The following is a 21,861-nucleotide window of genomic DNA, read 5'->3' as shown; positions in this document are numbered from 1 at the left end:
TGGGAATCTAAGTCTCTTTGTAGGTCTCTAAGGACTTGCTTTATGAATCTGGGTGTTCCTGTATTGGGTGCATATATATTTAGGATAGTCAGCTCTTCTCGTTAAATTGATCCCTTTACCATTGTGTAATGGCCTTCTTTGTCTCTTTTGATCTTTGTTGTTTTAAAGTCTGTTTTATCAGAGACTAGGATTGCAATCCCTGCTTTTTTTTTTTTTTTTTTTTTTTCCATTTGCCTGGTAGATCTTCCTCCATTCCTTTATTCCGAGCCGATGTGTATCTCTGCACGTGACATGGATCTCCTGAATACAGCACACTGATGGGTCTTGACTCTTTATCCAATTTGCCAGTCCATGTCTTTTAATTGGAGCATTAAGCCCATTTACATTTAAGGTTAATATTGTTATGTGTGAATTTGATCCTGTCATGTGATGTTAGCTGGTTATTTTGCCCATTAGTTGATGCAGTTTCTTCCTAGCATCGATGGTCTTTACAATTTGGCATGTTTTTGCAGTGGCTGGTACCAGTTATTCCTTTCCACGTTTAGTGCTTCCTTCAGGAGCTCTTGTAAGGCAGGCCTGGTGGTGACAAAATCTCTCAGCATTTGCTTGTCTGTAAAGGATTTTATTTCTCCTTCACTTATGAAGTTTAGTTTGGCTGTATATGAAATTCTGGGTTGAAAATTCTTTTCTTTAAGAATGTTGAATATTGGCCGCCACTCTCTTCTGGCTTGTAGAGTTTCTGCCAAGAGATCCGCTGTTAGTCTGATGGGCTTCCCTTTGTGGGTAACCTGATCTTTCTCTCTGGCTGCTCTTAACATTTTTTCCTTCGTTTCAACCTTGGTGAATCTGACAATTATGTGTCTTGGGGTTGCTCTTCTCAAGGAGTATCTTTGTGGTGTTCTCTGTATTTCATGAATTTGAATGTTGGCCTACCTTGCTAGGTTGGGGAAGTTCTCCTGGATAATACTCTGACTTGTTTCCAAAAACAAGTCATGTTTCCAAAAATTCCAACTTGGTTCCATTCTCCCCATCACTTTCAGGTACACCAATCAAACGTAGATTTGGTCTTTTCACATAGTCCCATATTTCTTGGAGGCTTTGTTCATTTCTTTTTACTGTTTTATCTCTAAACTTCTCCTCTAGCTTTATTTCATTAATTTGATCTGCAATCACTGATACCCTTTCTTCCACTTGATCAAATCAGCTATTGAAGCTTGTGCATGTGTCACGTAGTTCTCATGCCATGGTTTTCAGCTCCATCAGGTCATTTAAGGTCTTCTCTACACTGTTTATTCTAGTTAGCCATTTGTCTAATCATTTTTCAAGGTTTTTAGCTTCCTTGTGATGGGTTTGAAGATCCTCCTTTAGCTTGGAGAAGTTTTTTATTACCGACCTTCTGAAGCCTACTTCTGTCAGCTCATCAAAGTCATTCTCTGTCCAGTTTTGTTCAATTGCTGCCGAGGAGTTGCCATCCTTTGGAGGAGAAGAGGTGCTCTGGTTTTTAGAATTTTTAGCTTTTCTGCTCTTTGTGGTTTTATCTACCTTTGGTCTTTGATGATGGTGACCTACAGGTGGGGTTTCAGTGTCGATGTCCTTTTAGTTAAGGTTGATGCTATTCCTTTCTGTTTGTTAGTTTTCCTTCTAAGCGTCAGGTCCCTCAGCTGCAGATCTGTTGGAGTTTGCTGGAGGTCCACTTCAGACTCTGTTTGCTTGGGTGTCACCAGTGGAGGCTACAGAAAAGTAAATATAGCAAAACAACAAATACTGCTGCCTGATCCTTCCTCTGGAAGCTTCATCCCAGAGGAGCACCTGCCTGTATACTTGGCCAATTTGTTTACCTACTCAAGCCTCAGCAATGGCAGGCGCCCCTCCCTCTGCTAGGCTGCTGCCTCGCAGGTCAATCTCAGACTGTTGCTTTAGCAGTGAGCAAGGCTCGATGGGTGTGGGACCCGCCGAGCCAGGCACAGGATATAATCTCCTGGTGTGCCGTTTGCTAAGACCATTGGGGAAGTGCAGTATTTGGGCAGGAGTGTCCCAATTTTCCAGGTGCATTCTGTCATGGCTTCCCTTGGCTAGGAAAGGGAAATTCCCCAACCCCTTGCACTTCCCATGTGAGGCGATGCCCCACCCTGCTTCGACTCACCCTCTGTGGGCTGCACCCACTGACCCACTGTCCAACCAGTCCCATTGAGATGAACCAGGTACCTCAGTTGGAAATGCAGATCACGCTGAGAGTTGCAGACCAGAGCTACTCCTATTTGGCCATCTTGGAAATGACTATTTTACTCTTTCTTTTGTGATTCCTTTTTTAATTTTTTTCTACCTCTTGCCTCCAGTGAATCTTCATTAGATTCTCTTCTTGTTCCTGTTTTATCATCAGTGTACATACTACATCATTCTTATGATTTCAACAATTGATTGTTCTATGGAGACACAAATCAGTATTTCAAGATAGACTCTTTAAGAGCACAACTGTCTGTTGGCTTACTTCGTCACCTTTCTTCTAACAGTGGCTTTTCTCCTGAGCTTACTGTTTCTTTTAATGATGATATCATTGTCTTCATACCAGTCATTACATTTAATCTGGACTATTATAATGATTTATGTTTGTCCTATTTCCTATTTTCTGTTTTTCCCATTTGTACACATTAAACACAGTGATGTTAAATTACCACCCATTCAAGTCTAGATATGATTACATTCCTCCTTTACTGAAAACCAGTAATGATTCTTCTACAAGCACACATTCTTCTGCAGATACCACAAACACAAATTTCTCACTTGGTATTCAAAGCCCTCTACAGTATATAACCAATATATCTATCCCAGCCTATTCCCCTACACATATTCTGTATCCCAGACAATGTGGATTAACTTTGTGTTTGCAAATGTTTTATCATTTGCTTCCTCCCATCTTTAGCTCAAAACATTCCCTCTGCTTTGAATACACTTACACCATTTCATCATGTCAACGTGTAACCATACCTGAGATGCTGCCTTCTCTGTAAAGTCCTTTCTTATGTTTTCAACCAGATATAATCTCTTCTGCCTCTGTGTTAGATATTATTTTACTTTTTCTTCTATTAGCATATAGAAAATATACATTTACCTTATTCCAATTTACTGGATTTTGAACTCCTTAGTATATTTTACTTGTCTTTATATCCTCTCCAGCTAAATCTTAGCACAGGATCTATTACATGAACAAATAAATATGCTTAATTTTATTTTCTTCAGCTCATTTTGCATTTATTGAAGAAATTGATTTGCAACTGTATTAAGCTGGAAATTGTACGCTTTCTGTGAGATTAACTTTTGAATAAACCAATTGAGCTAGATTTCAAAGGTTTTCAATTTTATGTTAATACTTGAATTCACTGTATTTTTTAGGATAACACTAACTGCCATAACAAATAAACCTAAATATTTTTTGTTGATTTAACATGACAGAAAGTTATTTTTGGCCACGTTAATTGTCTGGTGAAGGTGTTCCTAAGTAGCTCTCCCCTACATGTTGATAAAGAAAACCAGGCGCTCTCTCTTGATGGTGGTGGTGGTGGTGGTGATGGTGGTGGTTTTTATTTTTTTTAAGAGACAGGGTCTCACTGAGTCACCCAGGCTGGAATGCAGTGATGCAATCATAGCTGCACTGCAGCCTCCAACTCCAGGGCTCAAGCCTCCCATCCCAGCCCTCTGAGTAGCTGGGACTACAGACACAGGCCCCCACACCTAGCTAATTTTTAATTTTTCTTTTTTTGTAGAGACAGGGTCTCACTTTGTTGCCCAGGCTGATCTTGAACTCCTGGCTTCAAGCAATCCTCCTGCCTTAACCTCCCAAAGTGCTGGGATTACAGGCATGGGCCACCATGCCTGGCCCAGGCTCCCTCTTTCTTGTGACTCCACCTACCTCTTAGGGTCATTAGCACTTGGGATAAAAGTGGAGAAAACCACATGCTTCTCCTGTTAATAACTGCCATGTCATATCGGTTTAATAGGGCATATTGCATCAGTCAGTTTAGGCTAAATTATGCTGCAGAAAGAAACAGCCTGAATGTATTAGTGGTTTACAATAATAAAAGTTTATTTCTTACTTGCATTCTGTACACTGTGGGTTGGCTGTGACCCTGTTACATGTCATCTGCATTCGGAGACTCAGGCTTAAGGGTCAGTGCCTATGTGGAACATGTTTAGTCTTATGGGGAAAGGAAAAAAGAAACTGACTTAAAAAAAAATTGGCACATGTCACGTTCACTTTCTATTTATTTGAAGTTACATGTTACATAGAGAAGAATGGCATTAATAGGATGCAGGAGTATATTCCTCCCATGGTAAGGGGCACTCCAAATTATATGGCCAAGTCTGACATCAGTAGCATAGGGAGATATAATCCTTCCACAGAAAGGAGCAGTGAATGTTTGAACAGTAAAACAATCTACCATACCATTTTTTCTTTTCACATTTTAACATTTTAAAAATTGAGATATTTCTCACGATCAGTGGTAAATTACAATTGCTTGGGAGACTTTTTTCCCTATTCAGAGATTTAAAAAAATATTGGTGTATCTTACAATCCATGATATCTTAGATTTCATGAAATTTGGCAGACCTCAGCTTTGAATGTCTTTGTCTAATTCACCTATTATTTCCAAGTGTGTAGACCATTTCAAAGAGTAATATAGATTTAAAGACTGAATAGTTTAAAGCCTATATGTTCAGATTCCTTACCACTGATATAAACCTTTGTTGGTATGCTGATTTTCAGTCTGTAGTAGAGACAGCTGAAAAACATTAGAAAAATGGAATGAGAGAAATTTACAAAGGGAGACAGACAGACAAATCATCAATAAGATAGAATAGAAAGCTTAGAAATAAGCCATGTATGAGAGAAGAATGGCACCATAAACCAATGGGTGGGTAAGAAATAGTATTGAATAGATAGTATTTGGAAAACTGTGTCCCTGTATGCAAAAAAATGAAACTGGGTCCCTATCTTATACCATGTGAAAAATGAACTCCAGATGGATTAAAGACCTAAATAGAAAAGTTAACACCAATAGAAAAGAACGTTCTTTAATGACATAGAAATAAGGAAAGCCTTCTTAAACAAGATCCAGAAAATACAAATCATAAGGCAAAAAAAAAAAAAAAAAAAAAGGCACTGGATATGGCTACATAAAAATTAAGGACTTCTTGTCAATGAAAGATGCCAAAAATAATTTCACAGGTGAGTGATCACAAGAAGGAATTTAGAACACCTAAAACCAATAAGGTTCAGTCATGGTGGCTCATGCCTGTAATCCCAGCACTTTGGAAAGGCCAAGGCACTTTGGAAGGCCAAGGCGGGCAGATCACCTGAGGTCAGGAGTTTGAGACCAGCTTGGCCAACATGGTGAAACCCCATCTGTACTAAAAACTACAAAAAAAATAGCTGGGCGTCGTGGTGCATGCCTGTAGTCCCAGCTACTCAGGAGGCTGAGGTTGGAGGCTGAGGTGGCAGGATCAACCTGAACCTGGGAGACAAAGGTTACAGTGAGCCGAGATCATGCCACTGCACTCCAGCCTTGGGCGACAGAGCGAGACTCTGTCTCAAAAAAAAAAAAAAAAAAAAAAAAATTATATAAAAAAAATAAGAAGCTTATACTTTAAAAATATAAAAATTCCTGAAAATATCAAGAAAATATGGGAAATCTTAATGGGAAAAAATAAATTGAGCAAAGGACATGGATAAGAATTACACAGAAAAAGTCCAAAACATGAACATGTAAATGAATAGAAGTTCAGACTCAGAGAAACTAGTTATCAGGGAAATTCAAAGTAAAAAAATAGTGAGCCACCACTCTACATACAGACATTAGCCCTTATCCTGAAGTTGTATATGTAATTTCCATGTGTCTTATGCCAGTAAGAAATTAGATTATTATTGTATGCATTTCAAAATTTTGCACAAAACACATAGTGATGTATCCTTTTAAAAAGGATTTATGCAGTTTTCTCACTCAACATTATATTCCTAAAATGTTTATCCACGTTGATACATATAGATCTGGTCTATTAATTTTAGCTGGTGTTGAAGTTTTTTGTTTATTTCTCAGTATTGGTCATTCAAGAGTTTTCTTTATTGTATGAATGCATTTTAGTTTATCTGTGTCCATACTAATAATGCCAATGATTTTACTTTTGTACTTAAATAATACAGCAATGAACGTCTTTCTCTATGTCCCCTAGTACATACATGCAAAAGTAGAATTCCATGTCAACAACTAGAAGTGCTAAGTTGTAGGTTAGGCGCATCTTCAATTTTACTATATATAATAAATTGTTCTCCAAAGTGATTGTACCAATTTATACCATTTTCTGCTATTTCCTGCTGTGTATTTTGAATTCTTCTTTCCTTACATTCTAGCCAACACTTGTGGTATTATCAGATTTTACATATGTTTTGGCTAGACTTTTTAAGGTACTGAAAAAGTGCATTTTGCTTTTTATGTATTTTGGAGACAGGGTCTTGCTCTGTCACCCAGGCTTACTGCAACCTTGACCTCTTGAGTCCAAGCAATCCTCCCACCTCAGCTTTGTGAGTAGCTGGGACTACAGGAACGTGTTGCCCCACCCAGCTAATTTTATTATTACTATGTGTAGATTATTTTTAGAGATGGGGTCTCCCTATGTTGCCTAGGCTGCAAGGAAACCATTTTTAATCTATGTTCACCAACTTTAAGTTTTATTAAAGATAACCCATGGACATGGCTGGAATCCTGTGAACTGTCTACTTTTTAGTGAGAACCTCTGTCTTCCAATTATGCCCTTTTGACTGACTGCACCTTTTAATACTTACATGAAATAAAAAACTCAGTTGCCCTATTGGGACCAGGCAATAGTATAAGTAAGTAAAATGGGCCATGTGTAAGAGACAATAAGGAATAGTGAAGTAAAGAGTGCATCTGGATCTCAACAGTACAACAGTTACTTAGTTCTATCTAATATTTGCCTTTGAGAATGTTTGTCTACATTTGCTAGGTCATCTGAAGCTAATAATTTTCTAAATCTTTATATATAAAGTATTTATATGTAAAATATCCAGATTTTTAAATGTTTTTACCTAGTTCAGTTTAGTAAATGCTATAGGCTAAGCAGAATACATTTGTAGGTGATATTGTTCTGGTGCACATGGGATAAGCTAAACGAGCCTACTCCATTCACTCCCCTAGATCATATGTCTTAGAAAAAGGATTTATCAGTTTGGGAGGCCGAGGCGGTTGGATCACTTGAAGTCTAGAGTTCGAGACCAGCCTGGCCGACATGGTGAAACTCCATCTCTGCCAAAAACAAAAACAAAAAAAAATTAGCCAGGCATGGTGACATGTGACTGTAGTACCAACTACTCAGGAGGCTGAGGCAGGAGAATTGCATGAACCCAGGAGGCTGAAGTTGCAGTGAACCAAGATCATACCACTGCACTCTAGCCCAGGTGACAGAGCAAGACTCTGTCTCATAAAAAAAAAAAAAAAAGAAAAGAAAAGAAAAAAAATAAAATAAAAAGAAAAATGATTTTTTTCCCACTAGTTTCACTAGTTTGTGTTCAGTTTCTGTCATTTTTTTCACTGTCTCACAACAGATAGCTCTATTTCATTTTTCCTACTCAGATTTCATTGGCAGTATTAGTTAGGGTTTTCCAGAGAAACAGAACCAACAAGATATAGATATGGATAGATTGATTTCTTATAAAGAATTGGCTAACGTGATTGTGGGGGCTAAAAAAAAAAAAGAATCCCACAATCTTCCATCTGCGAACAGGAGATCCTAGAAATCCACTATAGTTCCAGTCCAAGTTCAAAGGCCTGAGAACCAGAAGAATTGACAGTACAGGTTCTATCAGAGTCCACAGGCCTGAGACCTAGAGCACTGATTTTTTAAATTCTATTCCAAGTCCAAAGGCTTGAGAACTAGGAGCCAAGGCTGTTCTAGTTCAAAGACAGGAGAAGACTGATGTCCCAGCTTAAGCAGTCAGACGGAAAGAAAAGTTTCCTTTCCTTTGCCTTTTTGTTTTATTCAGATCCTCAACAGATTGGACAATGCCTACCCACATTGGGGAAGGCAATCTGCTTTAGTCAGTTTACCTATTTAAATGCTAATCTCACCTAAAAACAACACACACTCAGGAATAGTGTTTAGCCAAATATCTGAGCACTCCGTGACCCAGTGACCTCAACACATAAAATTAATCATGACAGCCCTCCCTATTGTCAAGCTGACCCCCAAATACATCTCTTTAAACCATATTTAACTTTCAAATAAAGACAATAACAAGATCATAATTCTGCCTAACATGGTATCATTATCCCGCAAGTAACCAAAAACTAATCCTCTTTTCCAAAAGAGGATGTAAAGTCCTTGAGTGACGTTTACTCTTCTCCTTTATAACCTGTAACTTAAATACTGTGATGTAAAATTAACCATACCTAGATACTATGTTATAAGGTCAATACATCTTATGTTATGTGATAAAGATAAATGAGAGGCCAGGAACGGTGGCTTACACCTGTAATTCCAATACTTTGGGAGGCTGAGGTGGGCAGATCACTTGAGGTCAAGAGTTCAAGACCAGCCTGTCCAAAATGGTGAAACCTTGTATCTACTGAAAATACAAAATTTAGTTGGGCATGGTGGTGCACACCTGTAATCCCAGCCATTCAGGAGGCTGAGGCAGGAGAATCGCTTGGAGGCAGGAGAATCGCTTGAAGCCAGGAGACGGAGGTTGCTGTGAGCCAGGATTGCGCCATTGCACTCCAGCCTGGGTGAAAGAGCAAGACTCGGTCTCAAAAAAAAAAAAAAAGAAAGAAAGAAAGAAAGAAAAGAAAAAAAGAAATGAGAAGAAAAGAACCAAAGATAATCGCTGCACACACGCACACACACACACACACACACACACATTCACGACAAAATAATGATGAAATACGACAATTATAGTCTTCATTTCTGTAACTGGTCACATGGCCATAGCTGTTATTTAAAACTACCTTCTCACTACCCATTCTTTATTCCCTTTGCCATCAGCAAGCACCTCAGCTAGTTGGGATCTGTACCTGGTGGGGTATTATGAACTGAATGTTTTTATCCTCTGCAAAATTCATATGTTGAAATTCTAATGACCAATGTGAGGTATAAAGAGGTGTAGACCTTGGGAGATGATTAGGTCATGAGGGCTCTGCCATCTATGAACCAGGAAACAGGCCCTCACCAGACACTGAATCTACTGGTGCATTGATCTTAGACTTCTAAGCCTCCAACACTGTGGGAAATAAATGTTTGTTGTTAAAGTCACCCAGCCTGCAGTATTTTTGTTACAGTAGCCTGAATGGACTAAGACATGGGGTGACCCAAACCTTCATTCCTAAAGAATTTGGGCCACTAGCAGTCCAGCCTGAACTGGGTTGTTCGAATTTTCCATTGACCTTAATCACAGAGCATGGTGATATTAAGAAGTACCCTAAGGGATCTCCTGTATTTAGTAGTCCAGTTTCCCTGTGGGAGGCAGAATCAAGCAACATAGCCAACACAGTAACTCCCTTCTTTGCCTGTTGATTCAGGAGCATAAGAAACCCAAAGTGGCTGGATGGCAGTCTTAACTTCTAGTTCAGTGAATCATTGTTGTGTGTCCTGGTGGAAGCATTCCTCCTTCTGGAACAGACCTCTAGTCCAGCAGAGCATGAGCAGAAACAAAAAATTTTCTAGTGGATGACTAGGGGTAATAGTGAGTAGTACCATTCCCATTTCCACCCCTTGATTCCTGGCCCCCAAAATCCTAGTTATAGGAGAAACAGCACCATATATTGGACACTGATTCAGAGCATATACAGCCTTCTGGAAAGCCTTGTCCCAGCCCTGCAAGGTATTGTCACCTAGCTGGCCTTGGAACTGAGTCTTAAAAATGTCATTTCACCATTTTATCAAACCAGCTGTCTCAGAATGATGGAGAACACAGCGAGACCAGTGAATTCCATGGGCATGAACACTGATCACAGATTGTCTCAGAATGAAAGTGTTCAGTCTCTTACACTTAAAAACCACAGAAACAAATTATTAAATCACTTCCAACTAGATTTAAGCAATAATACTAGCATAGTGCCTAAGAGTATACATCAGTGCTGTCCAATAGACATGTAATGCAAGTCAAAATTGTAAGCCACATATATAATTTTAAATTTTCTAGTAGCCACCTTAAAAATGATAAAAAGAGGTGAACTGATTTTAGTAATATTTCATTTACACTAATATATCAAATCATTATCATTTTAATATGTAATTGATGGAAGCAATCATTAGTTAGCTATGTTGCATTATTTCTATGATAAGTCTTCAAAATCTGGTGTCTTTTACATTTACAGTATGTGTCAATTTGCACTAGCCACATTTCAAGTGCTCAATAGCCACTTAAACTCATCCATACCATTTAACCTCATCTGCCTCAGCAAACTGCTTAATTCATCTGCCTCATCTGTCAAAGGGGAATCATAATAATGCTACTCTGTCTGGTGGTTGCGAAGATTAAATGAGGCACATAGAAAACACTTAATATATGTTATTGTACTTGGGATCATTAGATGGATGGATGGATACATAGATAGATAGATAGATAGATAGATAGATAGATAGATAGATAGATATCTGTAAGGGTAAAATCATGCTGAATGCACTAGATAAACGACAAGCCATTTTTCATGAGTCAGTGCTTTCTGTGTGCTAATATATATTATTGTATGAGAATCTATCTAAGCAAGGTCTTTGTATGGTAGCTATTGAAAAAAAATGTTTCAGATGTCTTTAAATAAAAGCAGAAAGTAACTGCTTATGATTTAAGACAGTCAGGAAAGAGATTATGTTCTTGTCAAGCTTGTTCTGTGTTACTCATTTTGCTTTCTATACTGTTTGAAGTAGAAATAATCGAGAATCCGTAAAGACAAAGATAGAAAAACCCTGAGACGTGTTCACTCTGAAGTGGTGTAACTGATTACCTTCTTTAACTTCTTCTAGCAAATCAAATTCATTCTTTACTCAAGCTATTTACTCTACCTAGAATATTCGTCCTCCCTTCTTTGTTTGGCTGGCTGGCCTCTTATTATTACTCAGATTTCATATTAAATGTCAGGTCTCAGTCTTCCCTGACCATCTGTGCTAGAATAGGTCTTCTCTTTTATTCTCCTCTTCAGCAATATTATTGTTTCCTTTATGAGCTTAGGTCAGAATTTATAATAATTTAACTTTTAATTTAGCTACTTTTGTCTCCCTGTTACAAGACTTTTTGCCTCATAAGGGCAGGGCCTAGATTTGTCTTCCTCACTAATGAAATCTTAGCCACCATCACAGTGCCTGGCACAGAGTAGGCACCAAATATTTCTTGAGAGGATGAATGAATGATAGGCATGTTCTGTCCCCTCATATATTGAGGGGTTTTCAAAGAAGGTAGTTGCAGAAATGATTTCTTAAACTAATATATCTACATCAAACAGGTATGAAAACTTCAGGGGTTTTATAAAATCTGGTAGACTGTCAGTTCCACATGGACAGCAACTGTGGATTTGAAACTCATTGCCTCCCAGCATTGTGCCTGTTATATTTTAGGCACGGATATATTTTTGTTGATTGACTGAATAAATTAATTCTGATATGAAGTCACAGACTGCATAGCTATACAGGGAGAGATTTTACTCCAAGAGAACATTTAGGATAAGTTAGAAAGAAACATAGTGATTACAGGTGATTTAAGACCCAGGTACTACAATAGCAATGCAATATGTGTGTATTTACTGTTGTTTTTTTTTTTTTCCTAAAAGGGACCTGTTGGCTTACCTGGAGAAGTTGGGACAACTGGAAGCATTGGCGAAAAGGTAATTTTTAAAATTATTTTGTTTTCTAGGCTAACTCAAAGGACAGACTTTCATATGATCTTTTATGTTAATTAGAAATCACTTATAACTTTAGCACATTACCTTTACTGAATCTCTTAAATATATTGAAATATAGCTAATAGCACATAGGTTTCTAATTTTTACAGGGCAGAGTACCCTTTTGATTATAAAGATGTGATCTGAAGAGAAAAGATAGAACAGTCTAGATTTCTGACTAGAAAATATTATCTAAATCGACTTCACGAGAGCAAGCCTCCTATGAGAGGCTTCAGAGAAAGCAGTTTTTGAAAAAGAAGAATAAGTTACCATTTTACCTTTCTCTCTCCCCATCTTGTGCTTGGTTCTTATTCCTATTCCCATCCTTACTATTTTCTTGAACTAAAATATCCTCTCTTCTTCCCTCTGTTTTTTCAAAACCAAACTGTTGGACTCAGCTGAATTCCCATCTCCTCTGTGAAGTCCACAGACTCCTCTCATCCTAATTTCTTCACTTCCTGGACTTAGAATAGTACCACATAGTCTAAAATTTACTTACTCTCTGGTTGTTTCATCTCTGTTAATACCATGTCTGCAGTTACTGAGGGTAGAATCTAAGTTAAGTTTTTTAAATATCTCTTCTAACTCTCATGTACTACATTCTCAATTACTTAAGTACTACATAATATATATTTATTGATTTTTTTACTAACAATGTAACAAAATATGAGTGCAGTTTAAAAAATTAGCGTTACAATTTTTTTTCACTCAGTTATTTCTGTGCTGAGTTAAATCTTCTATGCTAAAATTTTGATACTCTTGAGAATTTTAATGTGAATCAGTTTGGTCTTTTTAAGCTGCTATGACATGATCTTCCAGAATTATTTCTTATGGCACTTAATTGTGGTAGGCAGACTATAAAATAAAATTTTCTTAAATGGTTACACTTATTTGTTAAATTTTAATATGCTTTGATACTTTTACTATTCTCATATTTTGTATGTCTCATAAAATAGTAAGCATTTCTTACAAAAATTTAACATATGATACATGCTCACTTTTAGGTCTTGTTTATCCATAATTTCTATTTTCTTCATTTTAATAAGGCCTTTAATATTTTTCTCTGAAAAACATCTTAAGATAATTTTATTAAAAGTCTAACCATTTTAAGATAAAAGTGCCAAATTTGTAAATTTAAAAATTATTGGAAATAAGAATGAGGTATGCATGTAAGACATGATTCTGGCTGACAGTTTTTCTTTCTAGGCTTAGCTCAGCCATGACTAATCTCTATGTTACTTTTTTTTCTTTGTTCTCTTAAAAGGGAGAACGTGGAAGTCCAGGCCCACTAGGTCCCCAGGGGGAAAAGGGTGTTATGGTAAGAGCTCAGTGATTGAAAAATATGTTTCCAAAGAACGTAATAAAAGTAAGGCATTCCAGAGATGGAATTGCCTGGGTTGGAATTTAACTGAGTAAAAAATGTTAAATTTCCCATAGAATTTTCTTTTTAAATGGTTTATCTCCCAGAATGCTATGTGATATTAAGGTACTTAAAAGCATGTAAATGAGATGGCTTAGTCAAATGATTCTAGTTTTAGGAGAGGAACTTAACCACCACAATTTGCTAAAATGGATGAAGAAGAAAATTCAATTAGAATTTTGCATACTCTGGTTTCTCTTCAGATTGTATAAATCTTTCACCTTTTAAAATTAGAATTCTACTTATTCTTCCACAGCTTATAGTTGATATGATGCATATCATCATTGCCATTCTTCCGTGAGTTTGTGGTCATGATGTAGTTTTTTTGGCATGTGAGAGCTCTGAATCCAGAATTCATCTTATTCTCTTACATTTTTAATATAGGAAATAGTTGACAAATTTGATATCTGAGTTGCATCTTTTTAACTTACTAAATAGTGTTCTAAGTATGGCAGGAACTAGAGTGAATGATTATTATCAATAAAAGGATCTTCCATACAGAAAATGCCTTGTAATGGATCTGGTGGCACATAATACTGTCCCCAAATTGATTTTAACTAACTTCTATATTATCAGAAAAGTCCTATAAGTTGTTGTTGTTTTAGCTATGCTATTTCCAGTTGCTGTCAGCTAGGAAATTTAGCATGCCTATAAGACTAATCAACTTCAAGAATCATTACCTCCTAAGGCATTTTCTGAATCAGTGTTAATACCATAAAGTGTGTGGTCCTTCTAAAGTTTAAAATGCTAGAATATTTGTACACATTTACATTCCTTAATTAGAGAGCTCCTGGACCTCTCTGAAAAGGATATAGTTTCATAACCTATATAGCATAACGTATATCCATGGATAAGATAACATGATCTTCAGTAAAATGAAATGAATGTTCTCTTATAAATAGGCTGTAGTATGTGATTCTGGCTAGCAATTTTCTTGTCTAGGCAAAAACCTTCTAATAAATGGAATATATAGTTCCTATGTAAATAAAACTACATAAAATATATTTTTTATTTCTATGGTCTGTCTGCAGAACATTTACTGTGGCCTTTCATATCTTGGTCAAATTATCCCTTTTTATTATTGTTTATAATTTACTGGTTTGTCTTCAATGAAAATAATTTAAAGTAATAAGTATTTTACTTTTTAAATATTTTCCTTAAATTATAGGGATATCCAGGTCCTCCTGGGGTTCCAGGACCTAATGGTCCATTGGGATTACCTGTAAGTACAGGAAAGACTTTATGATTCCTTCTAGAGTGTGTATTTTAATTTAAACTCATCAATTGTTATGCTTTATTGTTAGTTTTTATTCAAAGTAAGTCATGTGTAAACTAGTGGAGACTGCTTCTCTCCCAACTATACAAAACACTCTTGAATTTGTCATGATATCTTGAACTTCCTTACCTCTACTTGGTATATAATCAATTTCAGTCCTACAACCTAAGCTAAAATGCTTTGAAGTTTCTTTTGAATAACCACATATAAGGAAACAGGATTAGTAAGATTAAAAGTGAGACCAATTGGATAAATAAATCATAAGTGTAAGTTCTAACATATTTTTCTTAGAAATTTGTAAATATTTTCACACAACCAGATAAAATTCATAAAAATATATTTATTAAACAAAAATTGGGGTATTGAAAATATTCCATTTGTTTACAAAAAGATAATGAAATGTTTCCCCTAAATTAATTTTGCTTATCAGAATCTTACAGCTATTGTGAACTTAAAATATGGAAAAGATCAGCCTGTAGGATCCCCTGAGCAGAACTTTTCTTATCAGTGAAAACTTATTGTTTGTGAAGCTTCTGTTTTAAAAATAAGCCTGATTTTCTAGTATATTTGTAAATATGTTGTTGGCTTTTAAATTTAGGAAGACTAGTCTCAAGAACAGTTACTGATCTCGTTAGTCATATAAAATAATAAATAAATTTGAAGTACTAAAGTTTACTTCATTTTTATCTACCTTAGGTTAACAGATAAATTTTGTTTTCCAGCTGAGTCTTGATTAAAGACTGTAGCTATAAAAATAATTCATTATAATTGACTTAATAATAAATAGCAACTTAATCTCCATTGCAGGCTATTTTTATAGCATATTAATTTGGAACATTTTGTGGCATTTTTATAACAAAAAAACTATTTTTTATGTGATGGGATTATCATAAATGTCTAGAATAATAGTAAAGAAATATTACCATGATAGCCATTGCTTTTTTGATGGGCCAGGCAGAATAGACTGGTCTGACTAGCTGAATGGATATCTCCTTTCTCCATCACTCCATATGTGTGCCTTCTGAAAACAACTTGGTCAGTGAATATTAAAGGCTTCTCCATTTTTTTGTTCAGGGCATAAACACCCAGTTATTAAATTTGTCCAAAGAGTAGAATATTTCAAAAGTAGAATATTGGTAGAGGGCAGTATGATTAAATCATATTTTTAAGGAAGACTAATCAATTTTAAGAATGTCCTGGGAGAATGATATATGTTATAAGAAAGATTATGGCTATTATTCTGATAGTATTCTTGTGAATTGTACAACTGATTTTTAAATTTACAACATATAGGGTCATGTGGGGGCAAGAGGACCACCTGGGAGTCAAGGTCCTAAAGGACAAAGAGTAAGTAATCTGTGGGAAAAAGTACATTAACCCTCCCCAAATTACTTCATAAATAGTGGAAAATGTGCAACAAAAATAGCATCATACCTTCTAGAATTCTGCTTAGATCTTGTCAGGTTTTTTCTATTTTCATTATATTAAATGAATGCCCTACGTTAATTGAAATATGACTCATAATCATTTGTAGTTATAAAATCACACTTTTCTATTTTAATTTTTATGTATATCACTAACTCATATAGAATTCTTGTTTCTTATTCCCAACCTCCAATTCTATTCTTTGAGAGAATGGTAAATGTGAAGATCTTTAAATGAATCATTTCTCTACAGACTTACATAGCAAGGAAAAATGACATCATGACAAAATAAAGAGCAGTAAGAAGTGGAACAAAGATACACAAGATGAATAAGAGCTTATTAATTGTAAATCAAAGTTATTATCATCATTGTCTAATAATTATGTATACAGAATTAAATAACAAATCTTCATCTCTTTAAGTTGTATCTTAAACATTAAATCCTTTTTAAAGAAATAAGAGCCACTATTTACTGCATGCCTGTCACATGCCAGACATTTTTTCATATATTATCTCAATACTCAAAACCACCCAAAAGGGAGAGATATTATATCTTAGATATTATAGTTGAGGAAACCGGGGCTCTCAAAGTTTAAGTATATGGCCTCTATAGACACACATAGAAATGGCACAACCAGTATTCAAACCTTAGTGTGTCTGACTCCAAAGCCCATGCTATTCAATACCATATGGAATATCAGGGAGTATTTTTTAAATAAATTTGGATATGTGGGCTTTAAGGATTCTGTGTTATGCCTTGACCTTACCTTGATTTAAATTTTAGAGCTGATGAAGAAAATATTTTAAAATTCTAAAAATATCCTCTACCTAACCATGATTTAAAAAAAAAAAAAAAACCTGCAGTTTTCCAGTTCCAGTTGGCAAATGGGAGGAGGCTGTTAATGAATTCCCAGTTTGAAGTAATGACTTTAAAGTCATGTCCTGTGTTTTCAGTGAAGCTTGAAGAAAGAGAGCAGATTTGCCTTTATTATTGTTTCTTTTCTGAAAAACTATTTTCCTTCCTGGGTTCCAGATTTATACTCTATAGTCACATCTCTAATATATTAGCCCAAATGAGATTTAAAATAAAATAAAAAATAATGATAAATGATTTGTACCCAAACTGCCATTTACTGGATAGTACCCTGCCAGCATTCAATACTTAGTTAGGTCAAATGTGTTTATTCAACTTTGTATTAGTCATAATGGGAAAGTTCAACCAATTTGTGACAGATGAAAAAAAGAAGAAATACTTATTTGCTCCTTCTGTTAATTAAGTAATTTGAGTCCTTAGGCAGAAGCTGTGTATCTAAGCACAGTCTTTTCCTAAACCACTTTGTGCTGTCTCATTAAGTCATATGGGAAGTTCATTTGTTCTGCAGTTTTCTAACTTCACCATGATCCTATTACTGTTTCCTGATTTGAGACTTTGTCATCAATTCCTACCTCCCCAAGGATCTATTTTCTTCACATCCTTCAAATACATTTTACTGATTCTCTCCCTAAATGGTTCTTCATCATTTTTAAAATTTTTACCCAGGATCCAACAAGGAAGCTTTGTTTAGAAATAAGGGCTTGAGAGAGAGAGAGAGAGAGAGAGCTTTCTTTACTGAACGACTATTTTAGGTAAACAATGGACATTGGGTATACAAAAAAAGGACTGAAGACCAGAATATTTGAGAAAGAAAATAGTAGGGACGTTCCCTTCTGGTAGCCACTGATATATTCCTGTTTTTACTCTCTTCTCTCTTCAATCCATTTCCCACTAGGGCTGTAATCCCAATACTCTAGACCCATTCTTCCCAATGTTTTTCACTCACAAAAAAATGAGAATATTGGTCCAGCCTACTGAGATAAATGAAAAGGGTACCTAGCTGCAGATTCCTGTGTCTGGCCTTTCCTTGCCACCCCAAAGACTGAGGAGGGCACTATTTTCAGCACACCTGTAATCTCTTTGTGGCAAATATGTGTCATAGTATGTTGGAGGGAAGCTCTGCCTAAGTACATTTGCACAGAGACCACATAGAGACTTTTCATTATGGAACTGGTACTTATACTCTCTTGCTGTTCTGACTGTGATTTATGCTGTTAACATATTGCCCTATGACCATCATGAAGGGTAAGACTACTCCAAGGAGTCTGCTTCCTATCTGCTTCTCTCCTGCCCATCCATCCACCATACAGCTATCTAACATTTACTGATTCCCTGCAATTTGTCAAACACTATTAATACCATGGAAGATTCTAGACTTAATTATCTCTTAGCTCTAAATCACATAGATTTTACAGTCTAATGGCTTTTGAAGGATCAGGCAATATTGCAATTTTTGCAAAGAACAGGAAAAACCCAAACAAACACTAATGTCCTACCATCTCAAGAAACAGCCTAAGTAATCCTGCCTTTTATATAGCTGAAAAAGATAACAGGATTGACTAAAAATATCATTCTTACAGAGGTTCTTAGATGAGAAACATGGCATAAACTTTAAAGTATTATTATTTATCCTACATACTCTAAGCTTTGTTTCTACCCTGCATGTTTAGCTGAAGAATAATTAAATAAAATGAAATAACTTAATATACCAAAGCTAACTAATATAATACACAAAATCACATCCCTTATGTAGACAATATACGCTAGCAGATTCTCTAATTCAGTACCAGAAAGACAGTGGTTTAGCCTCTTGGGTCACTAGAAATCAGCACAACATCAGCTGTAATTGAACTCTTCAGAGCTAGGCAGCTGATCCCCTGGTATTACTCCATTACACGCCTCTGTGTCCAGCTACCCAAACAGGAGAGATGACACAGAGCAAGTTCAGGAGAGATGACACAGAGCAAGTTAACCTCATCTTTTTTCTTGACCATGAATTGACAAGGACCATGAGACACATTTAAGTTTGCACTGTTTCTCTAGAGGGGCAGTGTAGAGGCATGCAACTGAGTATTTTTATTCAGACTATGCTGCTTAAGATTTAAATGGGAGGGAAAGATTAAAATAACTATATTAAAAATATGTAATGTTTTAAGGTTTTCTATGGAGGAGGTAAAATTGATCTGCCTATAGAAATTCTGAAATTTGTCCCTTCAAGGAAATGCTTACCATATAGTGGTAAGCAGTCCTCAATTTTCAAATTTAGATTCAAAGCTAGATTCGATACTGAAGCACTCCAGATGATAAGCCGGACCTTCCTCTGTGGTTTCTTCTCCTGAAATAGTTTATAACAAGAATAGAATCAAAAGATTTTTTTTCCTTAAAATCACTGATAATGTTAGTTTTTGCTTAATAGAACATTTTGTTTCAGCTGTATAAATCATGAGCCAGAAAAGACTGCTAGGCCTAATTAGTTAGGCACGTGAGTGATGTTAACATTCATATGAAGTAGTGGTTCTGTAAATTGATCATTTGTGAATTTAGTTATTGCCTATAATTCAAGTAGCATTTATTTCACAAAACTTGCTTAGTTCATGTAGCTGAGCTATCAAATTTTTATTTCTGCTATGAGAACTTACTAATACAGCTCAGTGCAGCCAACTTTAATTTTCCTAAGAATGTAAATACTAGATTTTCTCTTTAGCCAGCATAGTTACTCCAAGAGAATATCCATGAGATATTTTTAAATGATTATTTTAAAATATAACTATGCCAGATTTAGGTGCCTATTATAATGCTATTTGCCTAACTTTCTTATAGCCTGTCATGAAGCTTATTTTGTCTTAGAAGTCAAAGCAGACGTATATACTAACCCATGAGATAACTTCTATAACCAATACCAAAGTGAAATTTAAAGATGTTGATAAAGCTAAGCTTTCAGTTAATTAGCTTACTCTTGCTTTAAACAGAGAGAGTACCAAGCTCTCCTAGAGTTCTTCTGCCAGCCTTAAACTCTTATCTAGCAACTTTAGGCTTTATTACCTTTAATTAACATAACTGCATTACTTAGACCTTTGGGTTGTTTTTTAAACTAAATGTGGTTATCATCACTGTAGTCACACAGCTTCTCTTTCTTCATTCTCTGTGTTGTCTTGCCTTAGAAAATGAAATAATAAAGTGAAAGTATTTTTCTAAGTAAAGGGTTTTTTTAAAGAAACATTCTTTTATTTTTTATTGATACTATTTGTACATATTTATGGGGTGGGTGTGATGTTTTGTTACATGCATAGAATGAATCATAAACAAGTCAGGGCATTAGGTATGCATTACCTTTAGCATTTATCATTTCTATGTGTTGGGAACATTTCAAGTCCACTCTTCTTGTTATTTTGAAATATACAATAAATTATTGCTAACTACAGTCACCCTACTCTGTTATTGAACAAAAGAACTTATTTCTGCATTTCATTGCATGTTTGTATCCACTAACCTCCTTTTATCTCCCTCTCCTACCCATACACCCTTTCCAGCCTCTGGTGTCTATCATCCTACTCTCCACCTCCATGAAATGAATTTTTTTGGCTCCCACATATGAGTGTGTAGGGCAGCCAGAGATCACATCCAGCCCCCATTTTAGTCCTCAGTGGGTTCTTCAGCGGGATCTGGAAACCTGATTGACACCAGGCAGATTAACAAAGACAAGCTACAAATTATATTAGTTTTGTGTGTATATGGGGATCTTTACAAGAGAGTGAAGTCTGAAGTGCCCAAAACAAGATGCTTTTATACTTCTTAGACAAAGAGTGATAAATTTGAGAAAAAGTGACAGGACAAAGAAAATCTAGCTAGAGTGGTAAACATTTCTAGGGAAGTCACTAGGAGATATATTGGGAGCGGGGGTGTAAAACAGGTGGAAGATACGAGTTACTTCATTAAGTGTGTTTATTCAGGTCCATTGCAGCCTTCAATTCTAAGTCTCTGGTGATAAGGACTGTTTTCTCATGCTGGTATGGAGAAGGTAGCTCTCCCAGAGGGGTCTTGGTTGCTTGCTGCCTGCAGGAAGAGAGATCAGCTCGCCCTTCTGGAAACTACAATTTCTCCAGTGTTTTCATGATGTATTTTGGGATGGTGTGTTCTTCATTCCTTCAAGTGAACCTCAACCTACCAAGTAGCTGGTTCTACAGGCACGTTCCACCGTGCCTAGCTAATTTTTAAATTTTTTGCAGAGACAGGGTCTTGCCATCTTACCCAGGCTGATCTTGAACTCCTGGGCTCAAGTGATCCTCCCTTCTCGGCTTCCCAAAATGTTGGATTACAGGTGTGAGCCACCACACCCAGCCCAGTAGTGTACTTTAAAGTCATGTAGTGTGGTGCTTCTAGCTTTATTCTTTTTGCTTAGGATTACTTTGGCTATTTGGGCTCTTTTTTGTGTTCCATATGAATCTTAGGATTTTTTTTCTATCTCTGTGAAAAAATGACATTGGTATTTTGATAGGGATTGCACTGAATCTCTAGAATGCTTTGAGTAGTAAAAGTATTTTTTAAATGTAAAACATAAAATGAGTGGTTATCATTACTATATGTATTCCTTAATTTTAGAAGGAGTTCCCTTGATTTGCAATACCAATCAGCACTTTACTTGTGAATGTTTAATATTCATTTTGTAAACTTCTAAATTTCAGGTCCTCTATTCCAGCCTGAATTCACTTGCTGACAGGATTAACCTCATTTCTTTCTAACCTTTGAAAAAATATGATAAACTTAATAAAGCGTAGTCGTTCAGTCTTTGTATATTTAGACATCATGGGAGTCAGGCTACTCATCTAACATCTACAAACTTCAGTTTCTTCATCTTAAAAATTGGGGTTTGGACTAGTTCAGCAATGGCAGTAGGTGATTTCTGTGCCCAAACAAGAAACTGGCAA

At 36.0% G+C, this 21,861-nt stretch overlaps 1 protein-coding gene across 1 annotated transcript in view; it reads left to right on the top strand.

The window, feature by feature from the left end:
• Positions 1–21,861, top strand: part of COL24A1 (collagen type XXIV alpha 1 chain) — a 392,112-nt gene that overhangs the window by 223,324 nt on the left and 146,927 nt on the right. Inside the window, exons 25-28 of the mRNA XM_025390892.1 lie at positions 11,832–11,885; positions 13,207–13,260; positions 14,531–14,584; positions 15,932–15,985. Coding sequence (XP_025246677.1) covers positions 11,832–11,885; positions 13,207–13,260; positions 14,531–14,584; positions 15,932–15,985 — 216 coding nt within the window. The remainder of the gene's footprint in view (positions 1–11,831; positions 11,886–13,206; positions 13,261–14,530; positions 14,585–15,931; positions 15,986–21,861) is intronic.

This window comes from Theropithecus gelada, chromosome 1 (assembly GCF_003255815.1).
Source record: "Theropithecus gelada isolate Dixy chromosome 1, Tgel_1.0, whole genome shotgun sequence".
Lineage (NCBI taxonomy): Eukaryota > Metazoa > Chordata > Mammalia > Primates > Cercopithecidae > Theropithecus > Theropithecus gelada.
Note: the sequence above shows the minus strand (reverse complement) of the source record. Positions and strands in the feature narration are given on the sequence as shown.